This window comes from Belonocnema kinseyi, chromosome 4 (assembly GCF_010883055.1).
Source record: "Belonocnema kinseyi isolate 2016_QV_RU_SX_M_011 chromosome 4, B_treatae_v1, whole genome shotgun sequence".
NCBI lineage: Eukaryota > Metazoa > Arthropoda > Insecta > Hymenoptera > Cynipidae > Belonocnema > Belonocnema kinseyi.
The window spans coordinates 130,591,946-130,611,293 of NC_046660.1; the positions used below are offsets into that span (position 1 = coordinate 130,591,946).

Here is a 19,348-nt window from a genome sequence, read left to right on the forward strand (position 1 = left end):
TGTCGAGGTTTCAACTTTTTTTAAGTGATTAGGCCTACTTTCAGTTCGTCGCTCATTCTGAAGTCGTTCGCTTTTTGCTTTAAAAAGTGACAGTCGTTCAGCATGCAGTATTCACTCATTATTTCCTTCGACGACGGTATGTTTGTCTGTCACTTCTTTTGTGAAAGGCCTTTGAAAAAGTGATTTCTTAGTCAAGTTCAAATCTTCTGCGCTTAGCGTTCGCCCGTTCTGTAAAGCGCGCTATATGAGTCAACGGTATTGACTCATATTGTAATTGGTTTGGCTAAAAATGTTACTGACCACTTCTTGATGCGTGTTTCGTATACAGACATCGCTTGTGTCGCTAAAACTTACAGGATTGGTTCGATTCGCTGATCATGGGTGCTTAGCTTTCGGCCTTCTGGCGAAGGGTACACTGTTATTATCGATGGGTGCACTAGTTACTGATGTTACTTTGGATACCATTTCTATCTTTAAAAAAGTAATTACTTATTCAAGTTCAAATCTTGGGCGCTTAACGTTTCATCGTTTCGAGAAGCGCGCAATATAACTCATTGGTTTGGATAAACATATTACTGACTATATATATATATATTGTAACCGACAAATTTTGGCTCAGTTAACTTAAAAAGGGGTAATTTAATAAACTAACTTATATTAATTTAATTTCAATAGAAAAAGGGGCTTCTCTTAGAGAAAGAATAAAATTCTCTTCAGAAAACATATGTTTATCCAAAAAAACCTAAGCTGCCCTTGTCATTTACATTGATTTTCTAATCCCTATTCTAAATCGAGGTAGAGGTATAGTTCAATTAGTGAACACCAAAGTATCGCGGTTTTCGCCTTTTAATAATTGTACATAATAGTTTGAGTCATATAATTGTCGATCTTCGACTTACTTTCTATGAAGTTCTTTATTTTTAATTCTATCTTTTATCGATGTAAAATAATAGCAAATATAGGATGATAAAATTATCCTTATTTTATGTAACACTTAGATTTGTAAATTATAAGGAAAAAGTTCATTGACACCTTTCCTCTCAGGGTAAAAGTTTGTTTAGGTACAACACCTGTTTTTCGATGTGGGTCAGTAGACCAGAATCATAAAGCCTTTGGTAAGGTAAGAAGAATTTCTATAACATGTGGCTAAAACGGGACATTCCCATCCCGGTAGAGGATGGAAGTGAGGGGGCGAGCGCCTACGAGTCGTCAAAGATACAAATATCAGGAAGACACTCAGGTATTATTTATCTTCTCCAAAATATTATTCCTCGTTCTAGCCATCACTCGGCAAAATGTGTTTTCAACAGGGTATAAGGGGTTTTAAGTCTCTAAATCTCTTGTACACAATTTGGTGGGTGATCGACAGATTATAAATGTTTTAGCAATTTTTTCTATAGCCTGAGTTACAGTTTTTATTTATGTAGCCGCTCGAGAAGGCAGAGGTAAAATCTAGAGGATAAAATATTTCTAAAAATTTGAGGCTTCAGCCTTGAAAATAAAACTTTTATAATTTGAACGCGCAGAACGTGGAACTTTTGCCCTAGGAATTAACAGCGGCTCGGAAACTCGAAGACACTCGAAAAATGGAGTCAAAGATTTTATCAGTCTGATACGCAAAGATCGCTAAAGATAAGTATCCTTTATTGACAGCTTCAGAGGATACTATCCAACTGGCCTCTCGTGGAGAGAAGTTAGCCAAATAAAATTCTAATCACTTGGAATTTTATTCTTTCAGAGTGGAAATATCGGACAAGTTCCAGAGGGTTTAGTCTCTGGGCTTCTCCTACTAATTCGTTTCTGCGATCTGTGCTTTTCAGACATAAGATCCAGACAGCCGTTTTGCATCTGGGTTGCTCTTTTTATAGTTTTACTTCCAGTTCTCCCTTCTCGATCTTACGTAACATCATTCAGGAGGGAGTTGCTGGAGGCTGCGCTATAGAGTCTCTCCTGCAGGATGCTGCTTTTAAAGAAAATATAAAGTTAGGAAAATAATTTGAATAAACAGATTTAAGGTTTAGCTACCTTGTTCAATATTATAAGAAAAAATTATGAATAAAGAGAAAAAAATTATAAGAATAAATGGATAAATCAAGTAAGAAATGCGAGAATCATTTCAAAACATGAATAATTTTGAAAATCCATAATCAGTATCTATGTCCTAGGATACTCACAAGTATTCATTCTTCAAAAATCAAGGACAATTTATAATAAATTTTATGACCAGGATAATTTTAAGCCTAAAGTGGTATTCTTAATATTAATAGACTTAAATATAGATTAGGTGAATAGGTTTATGACTCTTGAGCTGAGTTACTGAAGGAAGAAGATTTGGAAGTTTAGTAGGAAAATTTCGTTGAAAATTCAAACATTTTCCTATAGGAAATATTAAAATTAATTATATGCCACAAACATTAAGAATATTATACTTACAGTTTGAGGTAATTCTTCTGTCACCTCTTCTGTCTTACTTTATGTACTTAGTTAAAAACCTGAAACAATGATTCTTGCCCTAGCAGAATCGAAGATATTGTTTACTGCGTTAATTTCTAAATCTAATTATTTTAATGGAGATCAGACTGTCAGCCATGTTAGGCCGGGAGCGGGCAATGCTGCCGTATGCAATAATATGTCCAAGGATAGAAAGGGTCACTAGAAACTTTTTCGTAAAATGCATATTTTAAAAGATATAAATTTTTTAAGGCCCGAAATTTGACGTTTTTCACTAACTTAGAAGGTTAACAACGTTTGACCTATTTAATATTTTTAAAAATTGAAAAAACTTACTTCTTCTTTAGAAGTTACTTTATAACCTGATGTAATTCAACGTTAACCCAGACCCGACGGAGATATGATTTCCGCGACTAACAGCACCTTTCTGATGTGCTTACCGCTCTTGCGCGCCGCGCGCTTCGTAGTCACATGTGCTCGGCCGCGCGCAGTCGATATTTCGGGAATGGGTTTGAATTCGAAATAAGTATCAGTTTAAAAATAACTTGTTATTGATATTAACAATCTCTTTTTATTGATCGATAAGTTCCTTGCGTACGTTACTGAATAAACTATAAATTGAAATAACTCATTGCTTGGAGCTATAATGATTTTGATAATATATTTCTCAAAATACTTTGTTGATCTAATAACATTCAGAATAAAATTGTAAATATTACAAATAACACAAGTGGGGCGAAGGACAACAGCAAGTGTACGGAGACATAAATTCTACTCTATATCGGATAAAAAGTTTTAATGTATATAAGAAAATATGATGTAGATTTTTTATTATTTCTCAATAAATTGAGTATCTGTAATATTTACAAGTATATTGTGAATGTTATTAGATTAACAAAGTATTTTGAGAAATATTTTCAAAATCATTATAGCTCCAAGCAATGAGTTATTTCAATTTATAGTTTATTCAACAATATACGCAAGGAACTTATCAATCAATAAAAAGAGATTGTTAATATCAATAATAACTTATTTTTAAACTGATATTTATTTCGAATTCCAACCCATTCCCGAAATATCGACTGCGCGCAGCCGAGCACATGTAACTACGACGCGCGCGGCGCGCAAGAACTGTAGGCACGTCGGAAAAGTGCTGACTGTTAGTCGCAAAAATCATATCTTCGCCGGGTCTACGCTAATGTTAAATTATATCAGGTTATAAAGTAACTTTAAAAGAATGAGTAGTTTTTTTTAATCATCAAAAATATTCAATAGGTCAAATGTTGTTAACCTTAAAAATTAGTGAAAAACGTCAAAATTCAGACATTAAAAATGTATATCTTTTAAAATATGCATTTTACGAAAAAGTAACTAGTGACCTTTTCGTCTTAAAGTGGGCCATATTTTCTAGAAAAAAATTTTCCAGATTGAACAAGTCAATTTTTCCTATTTTGTTTTAACAATTGCGATTTAAAGAAAACGTACCACTTTTTAGAAAAAAATCCGGGTATATTCGGATTCAGCGGCTCAAAATACATAAGTATAACACCTTTTTATCCTTGGTCATATTATTGCATACGGCAGCATTACCCGCTCCCGGACTATGTGCGTTCTCATGGGATCGGATGGATGAGACAGAAAATGGTTTAATTTTTATTCTCGCTAGATTTTATTGGGAGGCACAGATGGCACATGAGAAATGTTCAAATAAGTGAATAACAATCATCAATCGCATTCAATAGAATTTTTCTACAGCCATTTTACCTTCAAATAATGCCAGTATGATGGTTTTGGGATACTCTCTTCTACAGAATATTCCTTTTAGAATAGGTTCAGAAATTCGATCAATTATTGTTGTCACTTTGGTCACTGCTCCTTTGACATTTTACACACTGGTCACTCTCAACACTATTTATAGTTCTTCCCATGGAGAATAGATATAAGGAGACCAAAGTAGTGTAACCGAAAATCAGCAAATTTTTTTCTTATCAAAATGGAACATATTTCCGTTTCCTGTGTATGACGCCAGTATGGCACGGGGATTAAATCGCAGATGCCTATGTTGCCATTAACACATTTTCAATTTTTTGTGATTGTGATGTCTGATTTACATAGATAAAGTATTATTTATATAAAAAGATTCAAATACTTTTATTCATTGCGAAACATCTTATTTTGATCTTTGTGTAATTGCAGTGATCCTGCAATGGGTCAGGCATGTCCCTTTGAATGGTAAAAACTTGATCAAATTTTCACATTATCAAACAACACCTATCAATCAAGACTTCGCTGTAACAAACTTTCACTGAAATATATCAGTTACAATATTCCAATAGTCTTTATATGGCTCAACAAATTGTTTAGAGGATTTATGAATTTTAAGGTTTTCTTTAAGTCGTGAGGTTATATTTACACATACCAAAATCGCGGCCATCGATACCCGTACCGCACTACTGCTTCGCTCGAAGAAAATCTAGCATTTCGATGCGTTATTGTACATCTAATATAAAAATGCTCATTTTTGGTGGAGTCAATGCACATGACTTTGGGCTTCTTATGTCCATTCCCTATGTTTCTACCGCAAATACATTCAAATTCATTGCTTATACGAAGCACGAAAATCGATTATCACGTAACCAGCCTTGAACACAGAAAAACGCTGGTGTGAAATTTGTTGCAGCTCAAATTTCATTGGGCTCCCAATGATCATTTGAAAGAGTTTTCAAGTCTCAAATGTATTCCTCTGAACGTAGGTGCACATCTGTGCTGTCAGATACCTGAATACCTGTCAAAGCAGCTATTCTCTTTGCGATATTAGCCTAAATAATTGTTAATAAGGAAACCAATTGAAACAATATTTACCTAATTTTCAAATTTCTTTAATTTAATAGGGCGTACCAGTCACTTAGAATAAAATTACATCTTCCTAATGCAACTTCCAAAGTTAGGTTAGTCATGCCCGTCGACATTTAAACTAAAGCCGGGATGTATAGAAAAAGTCATGACCGTCTACATATACAATAAGGTATTTTTATTCCAATCACTAGCTTACTTCACTTCGTTGAATACTGAGGGGATAACAATTGACCAAATGCATGGGAATCAGTTAATTTTTGCTCTATTTTTCTAATATCTTCGTAGAAAGTAATTTTTCCGTATAAGTGCAATTCAAAAATAGTTTTTCTTTTTTTAGGAACTATTTAATGCAATAAAAAAATGATATTAATTTTCATTCATGCGTGCGTTAGGGCTGAGCGCTGGTTGTCTACCCTTTGAAGCGCCATTCAAAATTACGTTGAAAAATAATTCTTGTAATTTAAATAAATAATTATTAAAATATACACAAAGATGTATACAAATTGTGTAACTTTTGATTTCAGATAAGAAAAAAATTTATAACACATATGTTTGATGAATAACAGTTTATTTTCATTGAATTTGAAAGATTAATTTTTCTCAAAATATTTGTTAATAGATACATTTTTTTAAATACCATATGATATTTCAGCAGCTTGATATATAGAAGCTAATTGCAGAATATGATAGTGATAATATTTAAATAATTCTAAAACAAAGTTTCAGGTTGTTCTTTTCGATTGAGACGTGACAAAACGACGCTTGAAGTAAAAAGAAAAGAAAAAAGCATAACTACAATGCAGTCGTGATAATTTATTTATTTATAGGTTATATAATTATATGAATTCCCAAAAAAATACATACAAAATATTAAAAACTTATAAATAATTATTTTCAATCAGTTTTCCAAGAAATTTCTTTTTAAATTAAATGTTTTGTAAAATATAATTTGGTCTTTGGAATTCACTGAAAATAAACTGTTATTAATATAATATATGTGTTGTATTTATTTGCCTGAAATCGAAGTGACAAAATTTGTATATATCCTTGTGGATATTTTAATAATTATTTACTTAAGTTACAAGAATTGTTTTTTAAATGTAATTTTAAATCGTGCGCCAAGTGCGGCCAATGAGCGGTCAGCCCTAACGCAAGTGCAGTAGCTCAGGGTGCCAACATTAACATCATTGGTCCACAGTATAAACCGGAAAAATAATTCAAATCAGCCGGCAGGAAAAAGTTGGGATATGAAAGCCTCAATTAGGTATTTTCACTTCAACCATTAGCTAACTTCACTTTGTTGAAAGCTGAGGGGGGGGGGAATGGATCAAATACATGAAACAAAACTTTATTTCTGTAATACATTTGTAATTAATCATCATTATTATTATTATTTCATTACATAGTAATTAAAAAATAAAAACTATTTTTTAACTACACTTATATAGAAAAAATTACCTTTTACGAATATGTTAGCAAAATAGGGCAAAAATGAACTGAATCCCATACATTTGGTCCCTTAATTTCCCCTAAAAAATCTACGAAGTCAAGTTAGCTGTTTATTGAAGTGAAAATACCTAATAGGCTTTTATCTTATCAGTTTGAATGTTCCTGCCGCTATATTTGAAACATTGCAATGTTTCACGAAACTCCCAATGTTTCATAAAACTTTTCATCAGGCTAAAGTTTCATGCAAATTTACATCCCTACCCATCGCGAAAAACAAATTTCTGTTTTTTTATACAATTGTATTTACCTTATCTTTCATGTAAGTCACTAGACATTGCAAGATCTAGTGGAAATTTGTTCGAACGACCAGGCATCAATTTCGATACAGACAATCACGACTTAGTTTGTACATCCCGGCTTTGATGGTTTGAATGTCATCCAGTAGCTTTTGACTAACCTAACATTTGGATATTACATCACGCCAATTACTATTTTTATTCCAAGACTATTTAGTCGCTGGTAAATGGGAGGAAATAAAAAGTTAGGTGATTATTATTATAAATTACCTGCTTATTAACATCTATTTCACTTAAATAACGACCGACAAAATGATCTTGACAGGTGACTTACAGTTTGTAGACGACACTTCACGTTTCACTGGATGAGAAAAAACAGTGTCTAAATGATGCTTTTCCCCTAGATTCTCTGAATGAATTTGTGTGGCTCAAATTTGTTGCAACTCTATTGAACACCGATTTCGGTGTACATTGGAGGATCGGCGATTTTCTGTGAACCATTAAAAATCTGACACTCTCTGAATAAGTAATTTCTGTGGCGGAAAGATTCAAATGGCTTCAAAATAGAAATTGATTATGTATATGTAGAACCAATTAATATTAAATAATTTCGATTGTACACGAATTCTATATATAACATAGATTCATTTTCCCTTCTCCATTTTTTAGTGTAATCCAGTATTCTTCGAAATAATTAGGCTAATAACATGACAGTTCTAAATTAAAATTACTTTTTGAAAAAAAGATCCTACTCCATCTTCACTCCATTGGGAAACGAACCACAAAACTTCTGATTTGGGGTCAGGTGCTTTTCCAATTAAGCTATTAGAGGGATCAGAATAAGAACTCTTAATTCAAGAACATAACGCTAATTTTTAGCTAGATGTTAATGATACAAGTAATTATTTAAAATTTTTTAAATTTATCTGCTATGTCATCAGAGATTGTACCCTACCAACAGTAGATCAACCCTCCAAACCATGAAGGCAGAAAATCTACCTCAATATCGATCAAGTTAAGAATCTTCAATAACAGAAAATGCTTAACGTCTTAATAAGACTAGATGGAAAATAATATTTTAAAATTAAAATCATTTCTTGAAAAAAATATTCTACTCCATCTTCACTCCATTGGGAAACGAACCACAAAACTTCTGATTTCCGGTTAGTAAGGTACAATCTCTGATGATATAGCAGATAAATTAAAAAGATTTTAAATAATGACAGTTCTATCAAATGAAGAAAACAGTCACCCGATCCGGTGCTTGGCGTACCCAGCAAGTTTAAACCGACGAAACTGCAAATGTACAGCCAATTCCAAATAAAAATGAAAAATAAAATAATAAAATTGTTTTACCAACGTTTCAGTACTTGTAAAGTACCCTTATCCAAACAAGGAAAATGTAATAGGTTGAAATTGACAGCACAGGCAAACAGGTGCTCTCTTTTTGATACCTGAGAATCAAATGAGGGTCAGTAGGCCAATCTGTTGTAAACTAAATATAAATATCTGTCACAATTACATCAGAAATATAGAAAGTAAAAGAAAAACAAAATTCAGAAAACAGCCTCGTTAAATGTAATTAATCATATTAGTATAAGTTTTGTTTAACTTATTCAAATCGGTTTTTAAATTAATAGATAACTTTTTCTTTGTTTTTTAATATAAAGCATTTCCATGAATTCTCTCTTTCTCTCATTACTTTCTCTATGCAAACTTAGAACATTATTCTAGTCAAACTCATGGTCACCATCAACGAATTCCTTTGTATGTCTGGCAAGACAGTCTTATAACAGCGTCCTAAACGAAGATCACTTTTGTCTTCCTCTATCATAAAGGGATTTTCAATAGGCACGCTAAAAAGTAGACCGATTGTGACAGCAAACGACGCAATTTTTTTCCCGGTCTTTTGTCATTTCTCTTCAGTAAGGTTTGTCATTTCATCATAGAAAGTTATACGATCCAACAATGAGTCGAAATTATTAAAATTTACTACCGAAATTCGGAGTCAGTGGCCTCAACTTTAAGAGCGCCACCTCCAATTTATGGTCGTCATAATCGTCCTGCTAGATCAACAATTGAGCATCTAGTGGAAAAATTTGAATCTACAGGTACAGTGCAAAATGTTCCCGTGCCAGTGAGACAAAGAAGTGCCCGTAGTGTCGAGAATATTGCTGCCGCTAGCGCATCAATTAAGGAAGACCCAAATCAGTCTCTCACACGTCGTTCTCAAGCGTTGAGCTTATCTGTGACGTCGTTGTGGCGTATTATGCGAAAAGATCTTACCCTACATCCTTACAAGATCAAATGGACGCAAGAACTAAAGCCGCTTGACCACCAGAAGCATCGTATGTTCGTGAATTGGGCTGAGCAACAACTTGAAAATGATCCGGATTTTCATCGAAAAATCATCTTTAGCGATGAGGCTCATTTCTGACTGAATGGCTTCGTCAATAAGCAAAATATGCGTTATTGGTCAGGCAGCAATCCACACGAACTCCATGAGTCAACATTACAACCCGAAAAAATTACGGTTTGGAGCGGTTTATGGGCCGGCGGCGTCATTGGGCCGTACTTCTTCCGTGATGATCAAGACCGGCACGTTACTGTGAATGGGAATCGCTACGGCTCAATGATAACCGAATATTTTTGGCCCGAATTGGATGATATGGACTTGAACAATATGTGGTTTCAACAGGACGGCGCCATAAGCAACACAGCGAATGTCACAATCGATTTATTCAAAACCAAGTTTGGTGAGCGTGTTATCTCACGAAATGGCCCAGTCAATTGGCCGCCTCGGTCGTGCGATTTGACGCCGTTAGACTATTTCCTGTGGGGCTACGTCAAGTCAATGGTCTATGCCAATAAGCCAGCGGCGATTGATGAACTTCGTACGACTATCGAACGTGAAATTGCAGCAGTATCAGCCGAATTATGCTTAAAAACCGTCGAAAATTTGGTTCAGCGTCTGGACTTCTGCAAGCGTGCCCGTGGTGGCCATGCAAAAGAAATCGAGTTCCATACATAATGGCATCGAATGTACTTTCACATGAATAAAGAATTTAATTTATATCCAAAACCGTTTTTGTTTTATTTAAAAAAACTTTTGTAGCGCTCTTATTGAAAAACACTTTAGTATTAAGAAATCTGCCAGTCTGTACCACGTAATTCACCTTACAGATCCTACAAGGGATCTTGCAGACAACACCACCCTTTTCAAAACTATCCTAAGAATCTTTGAAAAAATTCATCATTGAATCCATTTTAAATGGTATACTGAAAATAGTATGAATTTAACATTTTTTTAACATAAGTTTAATAGTTTTAGAAATTTTAGCAAAAAATAGAAGAACAAAAGTATTAAACGAAATATATTTCTTAAACTCTTTCTGATTATCTGCCAGAAAATTATTACTCTATCTGTTTCTGGTTTGTTGAACTCTAATTGCAATATGTTTCTTAATTAACTTTGGTGGATAATTATTTAGAAAGAGGATATTCCTAAAAATATTCCAATTTCTTTTATGAAATGCAAAATAGGACAAACCAAGTGTTCTGTCAACTATTTCATGAGTAAATTGAAGTTTTGGATGAAAACTGTTAAAAGTATAAATGACCATCTGCAACTTTGCTAGAAGAACCTATAATTAGGTATCTTGAACAACCCGAAAGGCAATACAAAATCTAATTTCCCACAAGAAAAAAACTCCAAATCTTCCATCACTATTTCTGCTAAAATCAGAGAAATGGCTGAACCTATGGGAGTGCCAGACCTCTGTCAAAAAAAATTCATTAAATTTAAAATAAGTTGAGTTCACAATCAAAACTATCCCTTCGATAAAATCTTTTTGACATAATCGAGTGCAAGTTTTTATATTATCCCATCTATATAAAATGGTCTGTTTAACTAATTCAAGGAGTATACTCGGAAACATTGCAAACATTATATTTAAAAGTTGTAATAGATTCCTTGAGAATCAAATTGAAATTATTTTCTAAAAATTATGTGGGAGTATTAATAGTTGAAATAACTATTTTTAATGAATAGCCATCTTTGTGAGTTTTTGTCTAACCATAAAATCTTGCAAGAACTGTGTCTGCAGTGTTAATATCAGTCCATATTATATCCTTAGCCAGAAGTCCTTTCTTTCTTCAATTGTCAATCATCTTAAAAGTGTCGCTTTTAAATTTTTTTAGCGGATTTTCATGCAATAAATCAAAATTATCATGATTAGAAAGCAAATTATCCAATTATCCAAATTTATCAGCATTCATGCAAACTATATCAGGGTTGTTTCTAAGAAACAAGTGGAGCACCTTGTTTCGGAAATCCTATTGATCCAAAATAGGAATTTCGTGTATATTTGATTTAGCATCTTTTACTATTTCCATCATTTGTTTTTCTCTAATTCTTATCGCATTGTTGCTGAAACCATGACCTAGGCTGGGAATATCTGTAACTGAATCAGGAATTTGAATATCTGTCAAATTTACAAACCAAGGATCTTTATCTCCTTCTTCAAAAATCCTATCTAAATTTAAGTTTTACTCCCAAACATTAGTTTGCTGATGAATCATATTATACATCTTGTTATCATATTTTACATTCCTACTAAAAAATCTTTGATTGAGGAGAATCTGATGTTTTAAAAGATCAATAATTTCATCTCGGTGTAAGCAAACGTCTAATTCATTTCCAATTCTGGTAATTTTTCACTTCAAAAAATTAACGTGATTTGAAACATCTTTGATAAATAAATTTAGTAGTGAGAATTTGAAATTGTTCAAAGTATGTTTAAATTCGCTATTACAAAAATGACTGTGAAAAGAAAAATCTCGGAATTTTTTTATCAAGAAAAAATATTTTTTAAGGTAAAACATGATTTCTTCTACATTCAATTAAAATCCATTTGTGAAGAATACTGCCTACAGAATACAATCTATACAACAATAATTGCCAATAATTCGCCTGAAAATCGATATTATGTTCGTTAAATACGTTTTTTCCGATGTTTACGGGCATGTGTACGTCGGTTTGCCCTTGTACTTATACTTTACTTGCCCGTCGGACCTCGAACAAGGTCATGGCTTGTTTTCTTGTAAAGTAAATTCAATGTTTCGTTGTCGGGGTTAATTGGAACTTACAGCTCCAATCTAAGTGATGGGGTCTTTCACCCTCTATTAATAATACGTCGTTGTAATTCACGAGAATCTTAATGGAAATTTAAATACACTTGCCTCGAGTAAGCCAACTAATCTCGTGCTACTTTTGGGAACACGGTTTTTCCACTGTAAAGTTTGAGTCCGAAATTGGCAAATATGAAACATTTAATTATACTTTAAATAAAGTACGACAGTGATTGTATAACCTAACCCCTCTTTCGTGCGTAACTCCTTACTCACACCACTCTATCAGAACGGTCCGAGCATTAAGTTAAAATGTCAAGTCATTGAAAACTTTGGTAGTTTTGGTAAAAATTATCTGGCACCCTTCAGACAAATTTTTTGACTCATCTACGAGCCCAAATATATTCGTACAGTAGATATAAATGACTAATTATGCAATAACCAGTTATAAATGACGCCCACCATATGGGCCTGAGTGAGGAGGAAGGAAGGTTAGGTGGAATTTTCAAGATTGAAAGTAGTTAAATTTTTATAAATTTCAATCTCGAATAAATGTCAAGTATAAATTTTTAATTTAGGAAAAATAAAATTTAATATTATTTAATTGGTGTGCTAAAAGTTCCAATTAGCAGAGAAAGTTGTTTTTGTCGCCAGAACAATAGATGGTGAGTCATCCCTCGACTATCTAGTTGAGTAACAATTCGTGTGGTGACAGGCGTTTGGTGACAGAATTAGCGTTCATACGTGCCTTACAAGTATGCCCTCCGTGTTATGTTATACACGGCCGGTAATGATATCAACGACGCATACGGCATTGAGTTCGTTAGGCTATAGTGGGGTCCGCGATCCCGAAAATATTTCAAATCACTAAAGGGGCGTGCCACGGTCCCTCACTTCTTATTGGGTGCACTATGGCAATCCACATTTGTCTTCAGTAGCCATTACTGTTCCGAATTCGCATTCTGACATGCGTCCCGCCCCTACCCCGGTCCCCGGTCCACAATACACTTTTCAGCGATGCAGGGGTGGCCCCCGGAGTAGGAGCATGTCCACCACCTCATTCGTCAATTTTTGCAGACCCCATTCAGTCAGGAGAGGCTATGACCACTCCACCGCAGTATTTTCAATCTAGGGTCAAATATAGGACCGTAGACATTATTGTAAAAAATTGGGGAGTCACTTTCAGTGGGGATAATGAGACGAGTGAAGAAATCTTTTTGACAAGAGTGGAGGAGAGGCGTTCGATCTCAGGACTTACGGTTGAGGAATTGATGATAGGGATTCCATTCATCCTTGAGAAGTTATCTCTGCAGTGGTTCCGATATAACTACCGTGCCTGGCCTACATGGCAGCATTTCAAAATAGCTTTCCTTATGATGTACGGAGACATCAATTATCAGTGGCGTCTTGAAGAGCAAGTCGCCACTCGTTACTAGGGTCGTGATGAAAGGATCGCTGATTTTCTAACCTGCTTGCAAGGTCTAATGCTAAAATTTCAACGGCTGGTTACCATAAAAAACAAATGGACCGAGCTCATCGTGATCTTAGACCGGATATTCAAAGGTCTATTCGCAGTTTGAGTTTTCTGAATATAATCAGTTAACGCTGCTAGCAGTAGAAGTGGAACGCACGGCGAATGTAGATAAAGGAAAGCGTTTACTACTCAGCCCGGAAGATTCATCCTACCCTGAATTGGCTTACGCTAAAAAATACTAAACTTCCTCGCTCAGTTGGTGGAAATACTAATGGCAGCACCTCGAACGATGCCAGCTCCTCTCTTGAGTCACTGGTGAGAGTATTAGTGAAGTTGGCGGATAAATTAGGCGCCAAGGCCTCGTCACATGGTGAGCCTGACTCGGTTATTGGTGGGAAATCTAAAAATAAATATAATAGACCAAATCCGAAACAAATAGACGCGATAATCATGAGTAGACGAGTACGGCGCTGTCCTCAAATAAACCTTATCACAATAGAGGGAGCCCACCTGTAGGGCAGGGAATCCAAGTTTTGGCATTATTGCGGTAAACATGGCCAGATCAAGCGAACTTGTCATTCAGCTCATTGCCTGGGAAACTATTAGGGAAGGGCCGTTTCAGGGTCGAAGCCACTCCTTGTATAACAAGGCAGAGCCTCATTTCTGCTTTAAATGATAGACCTGACTTAACTCCCTGAAACTCAACTATTCAACCTGAATTGACTCAGAAATCATGTTCAGATCCTAAATCTGAATTCGGAAACTCAGATTCCTACTCATTTTTCAAAATCGCTCTTTCGTTCTCAATCTGATCTATCTTTGAGTGCTGGACTTTCCAGACTCTTGGATATTCACGGGACGACGGGGCCAGTCATTAAAAGTTCAGATAAAACTAGACCTGATCTTCTGTCAGGGATTGGTACCAGTTCGAGACCCTATGTCAGTATAGAAATAGAGGGACTAAAATCCATTCTTTAGTAGACGTGGGTTCATCAAGAACGTATCTGGGATCAATAGGTGCTATTTATCCCTCCGATTCGTCAAAGGAATCATCGGATATCACCTAAGAGGTGTGACGCGTTGATAGAAAAGGCGAATTGGCTAATTGAGTAAGAATTGAATGAGCCTTTAAACAGCGAATGGTGCAGTCCGGTGGCGATGGTCCGTACGACAAACCGAAATTACCGTCTGTGCATTGATTTTCGATGGGTTAATGAGGTGTCGGAGAAAGATGCGTATCCGGTTTCGTTCATTACGGAAATCCTGGACCGCTTAAATTCGGCGCAATAGATCTCAACTTTAGACTTGAATAAGGCCTACCACCAATTCCCTCTGAGTGATGATAGTACGCCTGTCACGGCTTTTACTGTCCCAGGAAAAGGGTTGTACCAATTCAAACGTTTGCCGTTTGGTCTCACCGGAGCTCCAGCAACCTTTCAACGGTTGATGGACAAGGTCATCGCCCCGGATATAAGACCACACCTGTTTTCCTATTTAGACGACTTATTCGTCATAGCTGAAACCTTTGTAGAGCATTTGCACTGGTTAGAGTAAAACATTACTCGCTTGAATGAAGCAGGATTAACGCTCAGCTCAGACAAGTGCAAGTTTTGTTAAACTGAACTTAAGTTTCTGGGATTTAAGGTAAAGAAAGATCGGTTATTGGTAGACGACGACAAGGTCCGCCCCATACTTGAGTATCCTCACCACAGAAACGTTAGGCAAGTGAGAAGATTCGTAGGGGCCACGTCGTGGTACCGGAGATTTATCAGGGACTATGCTCGAATCTGCGAGCCACTCACTCGTCTAACCAAGAAAAATTATAATTTCTGTTGGGGGACGAGCAGGAAAAGCCATTCCAGATTCTGAGAACGGCCTTGGTGTCATCATCTGTATTAGCGTACCCCGACTTCAACCTACCATTCTGCGTTCAAAAAGACGCTAGTGACTTAGGTTTGGGTATGGTCATCACCCACGTACCGAAAAGGAGTCCCTAGCCGTTGTATGGGCTATCAAAATATTTGCGTACTATCTCGAGGGGTATCACTTTTCAGTGGTGACCGACCATACCAGTCTCAGATGGCACCAAATGCCGGATGCACTATCCCGTATGTTCGAAGATGGAGAAATCGATCATATTGCGGCTATGATGCCTGTAGAGGGCGAGTGGTGCACCAAAAGGCGTGATGCTGTGATAAAGTCACCAGGAAAGCACCATGGTTGGAAAGTAGTAAACGGAGAACTCCTTAAATACCGGAACAATCCATATTGGAGGACATTATCGAGGACTACGATGCTTGGAAGCTGGTAGTTCCGAAGCATCTACAGTCAGACCTGATGCAGGAGGTGCATTGTGCTTCTAAAGCCGGACATTCAGATCGGGATAAGACCTACTATCGTGCCGCAATTCGTTCTTATTGGACTGGGCATGTTCAAGGATATCACGTCCTTCGTTATAAATTGTGAGACATGTCAGTTTAATAAACCTAAGCAAGTAAAATCACGAGGGTTAATGACGCAACGGATAGTCCAGGAGCCGTCGACAGTCGTGGCAACCGAAGTCATGGGTTATTTCCTTCGCAGTAAGAAGGGATATGAACACCTGTTAGTATTCCAGGATTTATTCTCAAAATGGATCAAGTTCGCACCGTTGAAAAAGGCCAATGCTGAAAGCATTAATGTAGCTTTCTTGAAATTAGTAGTTACCAGGTGGAGCACATCCAAGGTGCTACATTCTGACAATGGCGCCGAATTCAATAATAATGCGGTGAACAAGCTCGCGGTGGAGTTCGTAATTCACCGATCTTTCACACCCTTACATCATCCTCAGACTAACCCTGTGGAACGAACCAATAGGGTTCTGAAGACCATGATCAGGTCATTTATTGATCAGGATCATCGAAACTGGGACTCCAGCGTTTCTTAATTTGGAGCAGGAGGCCCGTTCGCGAAAGACTATTCGCAGTTTAAGGGAAGGGGAGGCCGAGTTGCCACCACCCGACCTTCAGGTCTGGCCAACTCAGATGGCACGACTGGAGCACTTAAGGTAGCTAATGACGTTTTATGATAATTACGAATCTTGTGCAGATATTTGCCCAGTAGATATGCCTTTCATGCATGGCTGGCGTCAGTAGGCACGACGTTGTTGCTCCAAGTCCTCTATCTTCTGTAATAAACCGACGATCTGCTCTAAAGTAACCTTGAGGGTTTGTTGTGCCATAATCCCGCAAGTGAAGGTTTTAAAATATATCAAACATTGTGAAATTAATAACGCGACTCGCGACACTTATACCCAATACTTGCGAAACCAATACACAATACTACACGAAACCAGCAGCCACAAATGCAAAACCAAGTCTTCGAATTTCTCAACCATGCATTGCCCTTACATTAAAGAATTCAAATGACCTACAACTATTGTAAGAAACCAGGTCACTTTGAGAGACAATGCTCAACTAAATTTAGGCAACAGGACTTTCACAACGGAGCAAACCAAAAAAGACCACTGGAAGTGAGGTATATTCTTGATATGTGGAATTCACAAAATCCACTAAAATATAAAGAAGTAACAGAGGAAGCGTAAATTCAGATCGAACACTACGAGGAATCTGCAGAGTTTCAGCAATCAGCGGTTGATTACAGTCCATACGCAAAACCCGAAGGCGACATTTTCTACAGATTTTTAGTGGATTCCGAAGCCGCGATAAATTTGATAAAGAAATCGGAATTCTCAGTTGAAAAGCACTACTTGAAATAAAAAAAACTGTTTGTCATGGGGAGAAATATATATATATCATTCAAATCAAGCGGTAAAAGGAAAACTGCATCTCTTCCATATAATTGATAATAAATTTCCATTACAAAAGGGAGGTACAGTCTGACAGTTTAACGCATTTGATAAATACCATTTTACTAAGGACTTTATTTACGTAGAAAAGAAAAAGTTATTCCTTTATGAGGACGCTACATTTTTACCTGGTAATACAGGGCAAATAACCCGGATAAAAGTAATTGACAAAGATCAAGACATTTTCATAGAAAATCGCAAATCGATCCTTTACGACGTTTACAAAATGCAAAACGAGAAGTTAGTTGTGCCCCTGTACAATTATAAAAAACACCCATTGACACTACCACCAAAAATCAAGTAAGAAAATATAAAGCAAATGAAAGAAACGAATAGAATGAGTGTTACTTTGGAGGAAAAAAAAAAGAAAAAAGGGTGAACATTTATTAATAAAGACTAGAGTGAAGCACGTAAAAAAAGCTAAAGCTCCTAAATTGTGGAAAATAATAGCAGTAAACAATAACATTTAAAACCTCGAAGGAGATCCATTTCCATGTAGCGATATAGCATTACATGAAATCATTTTAAAGACCGGCAAAAATAGTAAATTTAAAATCCTATCGTCCTCCTGAATGCCACAAAGAGAAAAGAAAACACATATGCATGAGGTGAAGTACCTTAATGACGCGATATAACCAAATCTTTGAAACAAAATAGTTAAATGCCCAAGTAAAGAAGAAGAATTTTTAACAAAAAATGTGCATTTTCGTAACTTTTTTTCCTTGACTTTTTAGGATCCCAATATGAATTTTTTAACAAAAAATAAGTTTCTATGAAATAAATTAAATTTTCAATTCAAAGAGACAAACTTTTTCAACCAAAAAGGATGAGTTATAAAAAAATAATGAACTTTGTACCAAATAAATTCACTTTTATCCAAGAAAGATTAAATGCATACTAAAACACATGAGTTTTTCATTTTCAAAACTAAACAAATATTGGAACTTATATCGAGAAAATATTTCATGTCTCCTTTGAACGCCAAAATATAAATTTTATGCAAAATTTTAACTTTCTACTAAATACTTAAATTTTCAACAAAACAGTAGAATTTTTAAACAAAAAGTATGACTCTTTAATCAAATAGTTTAATTTTGAACCAAACAGTTACACTTTTATCCAAGAAAAATAAAATTTTGCTAGAAACAATGAATTTTTAATTGAAAACAAAAAGATAAATGATAAATATTTATATTTATAGCCAGAAAAGATGAGAGATCTCTTTCAACATCAAAATATTAAAATTAAACAATAAGTACATTTTCTATGAAATATTTAAGTTTTCAACAAAACAGCAGAATTTTCGAACAAAAAGTATGACTTTTCAACAAAATTGTTGAATTTTTGTCTAAACAGTTGCATTTTTATCCAAGAAACATGTAATTTGTACTAAAAGAGGTGAACTTAGAAATCAAATAGACAACGTTTTCGAAAAGAGTTAAATTTTTAACCAAACATGTGCGCTTTTATTCAAGAAAGGTGAAATTTCTTTTGAAACAGATTAATTAAAAAGAAACTTCAAAAAAATAATTAAATTTTTGCACGAAGAGGATTACAATTCACTTCGAAACACCAAAGTAAGAATTGTAAACAATAACTTAATATTCTCATGAATAGATGAACTTGTAACCAAAAGTATGACTTTTTAACAAGATTGCCAAATTTTCAACCAAACAATTGCATTTTTATCAATGAAAAATGAAAATTTTACTTGAACAGGTAAGTTTTAAAACGAAAAAGGAGTTGAATTCTCATCCAAAAAGATTCAAATTGACTCTTCAACAAAAAATATGCAATATTTCTACTAAAAAGGTGTAGTTTTAAATAAAAAAGACAAATTTCCAG

General features: G+C 35.2%; 1 protein-coding gene across 1 annotated transcript in view; it reads left to right on the top strand.

The window, feature by feature from the left end:
* The first annotated feature begins 16,168 nt into the window (after positions 1–16,168).
* LOC117171098 overlaps positions 16,169–19,348 on the top strand; it is a 53,986-nt gene continuing 50,806 nt past the window's right edge. The window contains exons 1-2 of the mRNA XM_033358150.1: positions 16,169–16,443; positions 16,550–16,702. Of these exons, the coding sequence (XP_033214041.1) occupies positions 16,169–16,443; positions 16,550–16,702 (428 nt within the window). The remainder of the gene's footprint in view (positions 16,444–16,549; positions 16,703–19,348) is intronic.